General features: G+C 31.2%; 1 protein-coding gene and 1 long non-coding RNA gene across 2 annotated transcripts; one reads left to right on the top strand and one right to left on the bottom strand.

The window, feature by feature from the left end:
* Positions 1-2,555: 2,555 nt before the first annotated feature.
* On the bottom strand, positions 2,556-3,962 carry LOC115958594 (polyadenylate-binding protein RBP45-like). Its single transcript, XM_031077022.1, has 2 exons — positions 3,548-3,962; positions 2,556-2,928 (listed from the first exon to the last, which is right to left on the bottom strand). Exons 1-2 carry the CDS (start codon positions 3,743-3,745, stop codon positions 2,833-2,835), a joined length of 294 nt encoding a protein of 97 aa, XP_030932882.1. The 5' UTR covers positions 3,746-3,962; the 3' UTR covers positions 2,556-2,832.
* Positions 3,963-7,655: 3,693 nt separating this feature from the next.
* LOC115958596 lies at positions 7,656-9,629 on the top strand. Its single transcript, XR_004084561.1, has 3 exons — positions 7,656-7,876; positions 9,395-9,431; positions 9,524-9,629. It is a non-coding gene; the product is annotated as an uncharacterized LOC115958596 (long non-coding RNA).
* Positions 9,630-11,144: the final 1,515 nt, after the last annotated feature.

Consider the following 11,144-nt stretch of genomic DNA (forward strand, 5'->3'; position numbering starts at 1 on the left):
TTATTTGAAATAAAAATAAAATGATTGGAAATGTAGTTATATGAGTTACTATTATGCTATTATATAAGAATAAAGAATTTGTTGTATATATATGTATATACATTGTTAGGTTGTAATAATGATGTTTGAATTTGGAGAATATTGTTTCATAAAGTGAAAATTCAAGTTCTAGAATTTTCTGAGTGAAATTCGAAAATAAAGATTTTCGATCAGTCAAAACTTTTGCTTGATCAATCGAAATGATGGAGAAAATAATCTACTTTGGATGATTCGATTGCTTTCGATTCTTGTTCGATCGATTGAAAAAATCATTTAATTGATCGAAAGGAACTCTCGACCGATCGAAACTCAAAAAATTGAATTTTCTACAGAATTTTCTAGTGACTATTCAGAGAGTTTGAAAATGTTTTAAGTCTTATGAACAGTTTTATGAAACATTTTAACGCTACATACGTGCATTTTGATCAAATATAACCCCATGAGTATAAATATAACTCCACAAAATAGTAAGTTAGAAAGAAACACAAGAAATCCTGTTGTTATTCTTTAGAATTGTTATCTGTAGAACCTGACAATTTGGTTGAATCCTAGGGAAAAAATTGTTATAACCCTTTAGTAACAAGAGTGTGGAGGCAAATATTATCTAAGGATAATAATTTTGTGCCTCCAAGTTCTTTATTTCTTTTTGTCTTTTGTGTTATCTTTATTCTTCATTTATTATTTTGTGTATAATTCCCAACAGAATTAACTTTATATAAGATTTTTTTTTTCCCTACATTTTGTTTAGTCTCAACTCTCTAATACAACACTAACTATTTTTAATTTCGCTGATCATTATATTTGATTTCCACATGGTGACTAGTTCACATGGTTGTATTCTGTCTTTACCAGTTATCTTTTTATTTCGCTGATCAATTGTCAAAGGTTGTAACTAATTATATGATCTATACATAATTCATCTAACTAACCAGGACCCTTTCAGAGACGTTTGATATAATTAGTAACAAAACTTGATCGTAAACCGATTTACATTAGAAAGAAGAATTCATAAAATAGCCCCAAACAATTCTACGGAGATCAAAGGACAACTCTATTCTCGAAAAGGTTATGAATCCCCTAGCATCCAAATAGGTACACATTCAAGTCTTCCGTAGAAGTTTCACACCTAATGCCCAGTGTCCCTCCCTCCAATCTTTCTGTCCCGGAACCAAGCTCAACCTCAGAAAATCAAGGTGCACATTCAAACCATACCCCTTCTGGAATTTTATATTTGGTTATTCCTGTTTGGTTGCTCAGAGAAAATATATAGCAAAAGAAAAGAATTTGGGTCAAGTCAGTTTATTTTTTATTTAATTAAAATTTTCTCTTTCTAAAATTGAATAAAAACAATGAAATTCTCACCTACTATCAGGCCAAGATATGCTTATTGGGAGTGGAAGGTTAAGTAATTCCATGTTTATAGCTTTTAAATGTCCCTGTTTCTAAATAGAAAGTAAGACTTAATTTGTCTACATATAATGAAGAAAAAATATATGAAAGAAAATTATTTTTGTTATCGGGGTGTCATGAAATGGTAACAATTTGGTTTATATTTCACTTGCAGTTATGGTAGATGATGATGGTGGTGAGGTTAAAGGAGGAGAAATTCCAAGGTTTGAAATTGAAGCGACCCATGAAGCTAAACTTAATGAAATATTGCACAAGATTAATTCTATTGAAATTAAGTTATGCTCTGATGGTGTAAAGGAGTTCATTAAGTTGCTAGAGGTAATATAGAAAGTGAAGTGCTTCATTTATATGTATGCACTTCTTTTAAGTGTTTGGAGCTTCTAGATGCTCGGAAGTTTTGATGAGGAAAACCTGGCCGTCTTATGTAGTGTCATTGATTTCCACTATTGAGGGAAACTCACGGTGTTGGAGCATAGATTATGCTCAAAGTGTCGCTTATTATTGTGGGATAGATGAAGTGAAGAAATACTTCTGGAGGGTTTTTGTGACTAATGATGTCGTTAAGGTTGAGTAATATATACGGTTCAAATTGCTTGGCTGTTTGGAAAAAATGTTTTAATAGTATGGGCATTTTGAGAACGCTACGAGGGTTTCTTGACAAAACAATAAAGTTCTAGCACTATATACCTGTTTGAGAACAAAGAGGAGAGAGTTATAGATATTTGTTGTGTCAATTATGTGTTCTTGTTTTGCACTTAATAAATAGAATTTGAATCTGTGCCGTGAGTGAAGAAGAATAGATGATACAGTTGTAATAGAGAATACCCTACTAGAAACAGCCAATTTTTTTAAGCTTCTAAGGGTCCGTTTGGATACAGCTGAAAACTGAAAACTGAAACTGAAAACTGAAAAACACTGTAGCGAAATAATTTTTAAATGTGTGAATAGTATCGTGGGACCCATTTTTAATGAAAAAATTGCTAAAAAGTGAAATTTATGGGTCCGTAAACAGTACACAATGTGCTGTGATTGGTCCAAAAAAATTTGAAAAGTCAAAGTTTGCGACTACTGTTCAATGAACAGTGCATGAAACCCTTGTAATAAGATCCAATATTACTTGTTAATCCGTTAGAGTGGCTTAACAAATTTCACAATTTGATTTTGAAAATTATTTATCTGAATTTTTTGCCAATTTAAGAGACATTGAAGAGTTCATTGTCACAACTAGGCCAACATTCTACGTTCACTTCTTCCTCTTCTTTCATTTTTATTTATTTATTTATTTTTTCTTTTATAATTTGATGAAAAACATGCAATGTTGACATGTTGTAATTAGTAAGGTTTGTGTTCATGTCCACTGAAGTTATAGGCTTTGACTTTCTCTTATGAAAGCAAATGTTTTTTGATAACAAATTCAACGAAACCATAACCATCAGATATCTGACTTCGCTTATTGCGGATAACCTTAGCAGATACAACCTGAGATAACACAATGAGACAGACAATAAGATATCATTAGAATACCACAATTACACAGGAACAATATAACATATAATGAAACAATTTCATTTGTATACTCCCCATGTACTAGGGTTGTGACCCTCTTTTATTATTATTATTTTTCTTTTAATGGATTTTTATTACATATAAAAAAAAATAAAGATTATGGACCAATTCGATTGAATTAAAAGGAATAGAATACAAAAAATAAAATCAATCTTTTTGTTTATTTCGTATTAAGCACAAATTGAAACGAAACCATAACACTCAAAAATTTAGATTTCAATCCTTTTGAAATTGCTTTTCATGCCTAGTTTTTCACAGAATCCAAATTAAACCAAAATTGAAATCACTACCAAACATACCCACATTCAGCTTTGCAATCAAAATTCAATCTAGATAGTTCTAACAAAAAGAAAACCCAAACCAAACACCCATCAATCAAAAATCGCAAACCCAATATTCAAAAACCCTAATTTGACAATATTCCACATCAAATACAAAAAAAGAACCTTTTTTTTTTCCAAAAATTTCAAAAACCCAAACCAAACAAAACCCTAAATCTCACACATACACAGAAAATTTAAAAAAGTTATACCTCTCCGGTATGAGCGAAGCAGCTGAAGAGGTAATTCTCTTCCATCCAGGGAAGCAAGTCTCCGATCCAGAGAGAGCGGATCTCTTCCGACCCGGCAGTCTGTTGGGCCGAGTACTGGGCCTGGGCTTGGGCCTGTTGAGGCTGGGCCCACCCAGACTGTTGTTGTGGGACCTGCTGCTGTTGTTGCTGTTGCATCATCCACTGCTGCTGCTGTGCAGCGGCGTGCGCCTGCTGGTACTACTGTTCCGACGGCATCTGCTGTGGAACCACCCCGGATGCTGGCTGTTGCATCATGATGGAAACTTTTTTTATATGAATATTAAAAAAAAAGAAAAAGAAAAAAGAATTGAGTCGAATCTAACGGAATGGTGGTTTTGAACCCTAGGGAAGGAGAGGGATAGAGAATTTGCGAGAGAGAGAGTCGAAATACTTTTGAGGGTGAAGGGGAGTTTATATAGAGGGGTTAGAGAGAGAGAGAAAGAGAGACACGTGGATTGCAAGTATTGGCTGGGGTTGTGATAGGGCAGGGCTGCGTGGTGGTGGTTTTATTGGGGGGTTTTTTGGGCTAATATGGTTGTGGATTTTGGGCCTTCCTTTTATGGGTTCTTTGGGTTTTGGTGTTAGTTTGCTAAATTTTTTTTAAGGGGCAAGTTTATGATTCGATCTTATGTCTAAAATATAAATCTTAACGTGTCTGTTGTGTGTATTATTACACTGAATACAAGTTGTCATTTTTTTTTTTTTTAATAGTTTGTTTTTTGATAAACTTTTTTTTAGTCAGTTCGATGGGGGTTGTTAGTTTGTTTGAATCCATTTGCTTACTGCCCTAGGTCTAAATTAAATTATTGGATTATATAAATCTTACGGTTTACATTCTTGTTAAATTGTTATTAGTGTAATGTTATTTTCATATAAAACTATTATTGACATTATTTTTATTGTACACTAATCACAACTTACAACTTCAATATTTGTGAAATTTGTTGTGTTGTTAGTTAGATTTATTATTCTTAAATTCTTTTCATTAATTTTGAAATGAGTAAATTGAATTTTAACACATCATCAATATTGAAATATACACACACACACATATATAATAATTTTTAAATTATTGATGACATAGTCAAATATAATCTACACATTTCAAAACAAATTGATAATATTTTAAGAACTCTATGGTAGTGTTACCCTAAAAACTCTAGATGATCATAATCCTAAAGCATTAGACATGTTTCTTTAATTAGTTAAGATCTTACTCTCCCACAATGTGATTTGGCTTTTTCATAATTTTCCTTGAAGTGGAAGAAAGTTCTTTTATCTTATTAAGTGATGGCTCCAACAAGTATTTATATGTGCTTTTATTCACATTATTTATTTAATAGTTATAAAATTTGTTCAATGTCTAGGGGTCAAAAGATCATATATGCATTGAGGGTCTTATAAACGGTCACATCACGTATTAGAGGAGATTCCTTTAACACAATTTGGAATAAACTGTCTTTTATTTTTGGTTCTTTAACAAAAAAATAAAAAAAATAACACTCAAAGACTCAACATATGCGGAAGTATGAAGGATGAGTGAACTAGGTGGACACATGGGCCTTAGTTGATGGCCTTTTTTTTTTTTACAAAGGCCAACTTGAAAGCCCAACCAACAAAACAGCCCAAGGCCACTTGAAGGAAATTATTTTGGGGGACCTTTTGGAGGTGTGGCCTGGAGGGCCCAAGAGAGATATTTTTTTAACCAAAAAAAAAAAAAAAAAACCTTTTGAGCTCAATGGAAAAAGGAAGCATGTAGGCTTGGAAAACATACCCTTCTATGATATCCCAACGTGTGAGTCAAGAAGTGAAAGAATGGTTCATTGCTATTATTTCACTCCTTTTTTAGGCTTACTAGTTGATTAGCATTTAGTGTCATCACCATTGCTCGCTTACCTTCGAGAGAAATGTAAACCCCACTACCAAATTACACAAAATCAATACTAGCCCAACCCAATTTCACTTCCGCATAAAACTAACAACTCAAAATTAATAACAAAAAAAGAGAGAAATCAGTCAAGACTCAAGAGCAAAACCCAAGGATTATTCCACAAATGCCTAGATCCTTTAAAAAAGCCAAGTGGGTGGGAACATTAATGTGAGATTCACCAACCTTAACCGACTTCATTAATTACCATTATTCCTCAAATGCAACATTTTTGTGCAAAATACAGCAAAGGCTAAAACCAAAAACAAATTTATTGGGTTCTTGATTACACGTGGATAATTCACTCTCTCAATCTCACAGATTTTCCCTTCTTTTTTTTTGGTCACATTTTAAGGTCTATATATTTTTTTCACACAATTTCTATTCATTGGGAGGAATTTTTTTTTTTTTTTTAATCTTATTACGTGATGATTCAGGATCCTAAAAAGCATTTACATGTATTTTTAATTACATGATTTATTTGATATTTAAAAAGAAAAAATAGATGTCTTAATGGGTCAAGGAATAAGATGTTCATTAAAGGCACATTTTAATTACTCAAGGAATAAAATGTGCATTAAAAAGTTATCCCCAAAAAAAAAAAAAAGTGCACTAAAGGTCTTACACACAATTACATCATGGATTAGAAGAGATTCCTCTAACTCAGTTTGGAATAAAATTTTGTCTTTTATTTTTGTTCTTTAACAAAAAATATAAGGCTCAATATACAAACAGGTGGTATGGAGTCTAGGTGAACAGTGAACTGGGTGGACATGTAGGACCTCAAAGGTTATTTTTGTATGCAATCAATAAATTGAAATTCAACATCTAAACAAAGAATATCGTAGCTTGTTGAAAATTTAAGAATATCATATCTTTTGTTTTGTATCTAGTAATACACTTTAAAGTACCAATAAATTTCTATGCTTATTGCTTAATGCCTTAACTTCAGTATTAAATTTTACTTCTAAAGTTAGAATCATGTGATAACATTAATATATAAATTATTAAAATTCGAGTTTTTGTTTGTAATATAAGTCTACACTCTACAGTGTTTATACCTTTTTGGTGAAACTAGTAGTATGTTTGTAAGTACCAATTGCTTTTTTTATTGGAGCAAGATTAAAATGTGTAGACATCTAAGTGCTCTCAAGGACTGATTCTTATGTGTGTAGGTGGGTTTTATAAATTTTGGTTTGCTAAAGTTTGTTATTCTCCGCTTGTTGATTTCCACTCTTTCTTTGTGCAACAATAGAATGGGCCAACTGATGAAGCTATTTAATGTCTAAGGTGATCTTATGTTTGTTATTTTGGCTGTAGGAATGTAGCATTTCAAAGATGGTGAAAAGTGCAATCATGCAAAGATGATAAGAAATTCTGTATTGTCCTTTTTTTTTTGGGTCAGAAATTAATATAACTAGTTGCTGCGAGTGATGCGTGGAAAAATTTAAAGTTTTTTTTTTTGGTTGAGTGCAAAATGTAACTAGTAGATGAGACTTAATCTATATAATATATAATATATATATATATATAAAAACCGAAGCCTTTGAAGTTCCCACAATTTTCCATGTCAGCACAATATTAAAAAAAAAAAAAAAACTTTTTTAAGACTAAAAAACCGGCATTATCAAAAAGGAAAAAAAAAAAAACTTTTTAAGACAAAAAAAAAACCGGCATTATCAAAAAGGAAAAAAAAACACCAAAAATTTCAAACCGGCATTTCAAAAGGAAAAAAAAAAAAAAAAAACTTTTTAAGACAAAAAAAAAAAGGGGCATTAATTAAAAAAAAAAAAAACACCCAAAAATTTCAAACCGGCATTATCAAAGAGGAAAAAAAAAACACCCAAAAATATCAGCCCTTAAAAAACAAAGTTCAAAGCCTAAAAAGAGGCTAAAACCAAAAATTTCATCGGCAAAATATTAAAAAAAAAAAAAAACTTTTTAAGACTAAAAAAAAAAATCCAGCATTATCAAAAAGGAAAAAAAAAACCCAAATATTTTAGCCCTTAAAAAACAAAGCTCAAAGCGTAAAAAGAGGCTAAAACCAAGAATTTTGTTCTCCCCAAAACCAAAACCTGATGAAAAAAAAAACTCTCTACCCCTTAAACGCAAACACAGTAATGCAAACTCATCAAACTCCCTCTCTTCTTCTTCACACAGTCCCATCTCCATCTTCAAACGCACAATTTCCTCCATGCCTCTCTCTACATACACGTTCCCTTGCCTCCAATCTTTGTCCCTTCTCTACCTTCAAACCCCTAAACTATAGTCCGCAGGCGCCAGCCACCCACTCCTTTAGTGGCAGAAAGTTTTTGATTTTGAGACTTTACCATCTGACCAGATTCTCTCCGCAAACATTACCGGTAAGTTTTTATTTTGTTCTATAATTTGGGATGTTAAATATGATTTAGGGTTTTGTTTTTGGTTGTTAAATATGATTTAGGGTTTCGTTTGGGAGTGTTTGTTTTGAATGATTAGCTTAGATTGATGGGTTTGGAGCCCGTAGTGGGTTTTATTAATTTCTATTATTGGCCGCCAGGGAGACCTATTGACAGAAGATGTTAACAACAAAAATTTGTGTTAAATGTTATTTAGGTTTTGTTATTTTGGGTTAATTTTTTTAATTTAATTATTTTGGTTATTGGTTTTAATTAAGGTTGAATGATGAGAAAAGCAGAGCATGATAGAAGACATCTACAACACCAAGAAGCAAAAAAGGTGGAAATATAATTGAAAGGGTTTCTGGGTGTTGGTTTGATAGTCTCCCTCAAATGTGTGGGACTCTTTGATGGTGAGCATGCTTAGATGGGAGGATTTTGTGTTGATAAAGGAATTTGGGTTAGGGTATGGTGGCAAACCTATGTGTTTTAGTATTTTTTTTTTTTTAATGGTTTTTGCTTTATTTCTTAGATTTAGATGGTTTATCCTTGATCACCGTTCTATAGTTGAAGCTTGAATGTTGTAGTGTAGTCATTTGACAAATGCAAATTAATTGTTGTTTAATTTTGTTGCTTTAAATTTAAAGGTGTTAAAATCTGTTGAATAAGTTATAATGATCATTGCAATAGAATAAATGTTTTTAAAATCAAACAACTACGAGATTGTGCTTTATGTTAACTTGGGATTTTCATTTGAATAAAGCAAATTGATTTATAAGGCAAGCAATGTTATGGTCAAGTGTGAACGTTTTAAATTTAAATACTGTCTTGGCTTTTGGATCCTTGGGGCATATTTTGATATGATTAGGCAAGGTCACTGTGCAGAATCCATTGTGTCATTTAGAGTACAAAATATTTACATTTCGTACTCTATGAAATTTGAGTGCAGTTGATTTATGCTTGGTAAAAAATTTATGTCAATTCTGTGAAAGTCCTCTATTGTTGTTTGGATTATTTTTTGTTTCTTTTTATGCCAACATGGTCTGTGCTGTGACTGATGAAATTGAGAGAATTTAGTTGAATTCAAGGCGACAACCCTCCTAAACATTATTAGACAAGAAGAGAATAGTTTTTTATGGAATCATATTTGCTGCCTCTTATTGCTTGAGCCATAGCTTAAATACAATTATGACAAATTCATTTAAAGCTATTAAAGATGTGTGTTTGAGACTTATTAAGTTTTGTTACAAGGTGAATATTTTATATCAATATCTATTTGTTAGCATGTGTTTGAAAGTTTTAGGATAAATGAGTTAGACTATAATTTGTTATTTTTTGCTTTCCAAATTACAAGTAGTGATATATCCTGTTAAATTGGCATTGCATTCTTCTTTTTTATAATAAATAAAAAAATTGAAAAAATTTGTTCTTCCATTGGACCTTTAAAGCTTTCAATTTGAAACTTTTGTTGTGAAAAATAACTGGTAGTGATGTTTGTGGCAGATTCGAATTTAGGATTGAGGTCAATCTCGATGCCATGGTTAGTTTTCTATATTGTATGTACTTTGCGTATAGTTTATTGTTTATGATGCTTTGTTTACTCACCTATTTAGAGTAATGTTCATGTTACAGACACATCTAAGAATTTGGAAGCCCATTTTGAAGAATGCTAGCACTCTAGCAGAGAAGTTCTCCATGGAAGTCACACAAGATCTATGTTTATTTGTACTCCCTTAAATAGTAGCATAATTAGCTAGGATTTCTTACGATTTGTGTTATCATTGTTGCTAGGTTGAAAGTATTCTATGATATATGCAGATAGCTAATTATTGATTAATAAGCCTACAAGTTGCGTGAGAACTTATTTGGAAATACATGGTAATGGTGGAAGCATTTTTTAGATAGAAATTATGGGAAAATTTTGCTAATAATAATAGATAATTTTTCTGGGCGGTGATTGTTTAATGCAAATTGTTGGGATGGGTTTTAGGGCCAAGAAAGTTGAGAGTTATGGACACAAACTTGAGTTATGCAAGGTTACATGTATTGGTAGAATTGGTTGCGTGTTTAGGTGGGTTCATTTTCTTATTTTCCTTTACTTTTAATCTCAGAAATGTGCATACTCTAAATGTGGTACATCTATTTTGTTATTTGTCGATTACATATATAAAAAATGTACAGGGTAGATTCTTCTTAAGAGATGCAACACTACAGTCACCTCTCTCTCTCTCTCTCTCTCTCTCTCTCTCTCTCTCTCTCTCAATAGTGGAAATAATGATTTCAGAAATTGTGTAAATTGGCATTATGTTGCCTTTTTAATTCCATTGAGGTCTAGCATCTTTGTTTACTGGCAATGTTAGAATTTAGATACATCTTGGACATCAAGAACGATTAATGTAATTTATGAAAGATATTTGATTGAATGAGTATGGAATTAACTATATTCGTGTAATTAATTGTATTGGAGTGTACTTATATCAGTTATATATTTTCTAAATATGATCTCATGATATCTCATTGTATGTGATAGATTTTATTACTTTGTAAGTGATAGATTTTATTGGTTTGGTATATAATTTATACCATGATATATATATATATATATATATATTTTTTTTTTTTTTTCATATTAAGTTATTAATAGCTTTCCCGTGCATCGCACGGGTTAGCGACTAGTAAGTATTAATCTCAAACTATTTTTAAATAATGTGATTATTTTTTAACAAAATATAGTTGATATAATATATTAGATTTTCTAAATTAAACTACCTTTATTTGTTATTTGAAGGTATTTTAAATTTTGTAAGATTTTCTTTTCTTTCAAGAAAATATAAACATAATACATTCAATTATTATATAATATAAGATATTTTGTAAATAATCTAATGCTTGATACTTATGAGCTAGTAAGGATAACAAATGTGGAAAGTGGAAACACCATGTTGTCAATGGCAAAATAATAAAATTTGATTAATGAATTGCAACTTGGTGGGGTTCTAAACTTTTTTAGCCTCTAGGAACTCAAATGGAAGATATTCAATTAGTTCATCACTAACATGTTCCTGATTATTTTGCAATTTTTTTTTTGGTTGCTATAATCATTATGTGGAGAAAAATAATAATAATAATGATAAAGGGAAATGAGCAATTAGTTGTTGATTAAACATGGTTCCAAACCATTTAGATAGCTTTTGTTGGGATCTGTTATTTATTTTTGAGAGGAAATAAAAGAGGTCAATGAGGCTGATTATGT

Source organism: Quercus lobata, chromosome 8 (genome assembly GCF_001633185.2).
Source record: "Quercus lobata isolate SW786 chromosome 8, ValleyOak3.0 Primary Assembly, whole genome shotgun sequence".
NCBI lineage: Eukaryota > Viridiplantae > Streptophyta > Magnoliopsida > Fagales > Fagaceae > Quercus > Quercus lobata.

Bases quoted from the DNA above. Each gene is read 5' to 3' on its own strand.
- LOC115958594 (XM_031077022.1), bottom strand. From the start codon at position 3,745: ATGATGCAACAGCAACAACAGCAGCAGGTCCCACAACAACAGTCTGGG. The intron at 2,929-3,547 runs GTATAACTTTTT...GTGTTATCTCAG, and splicing joins GCTTCGCTCATACCGGAGAG to GTTGTATCTGCTAAGGTTAT.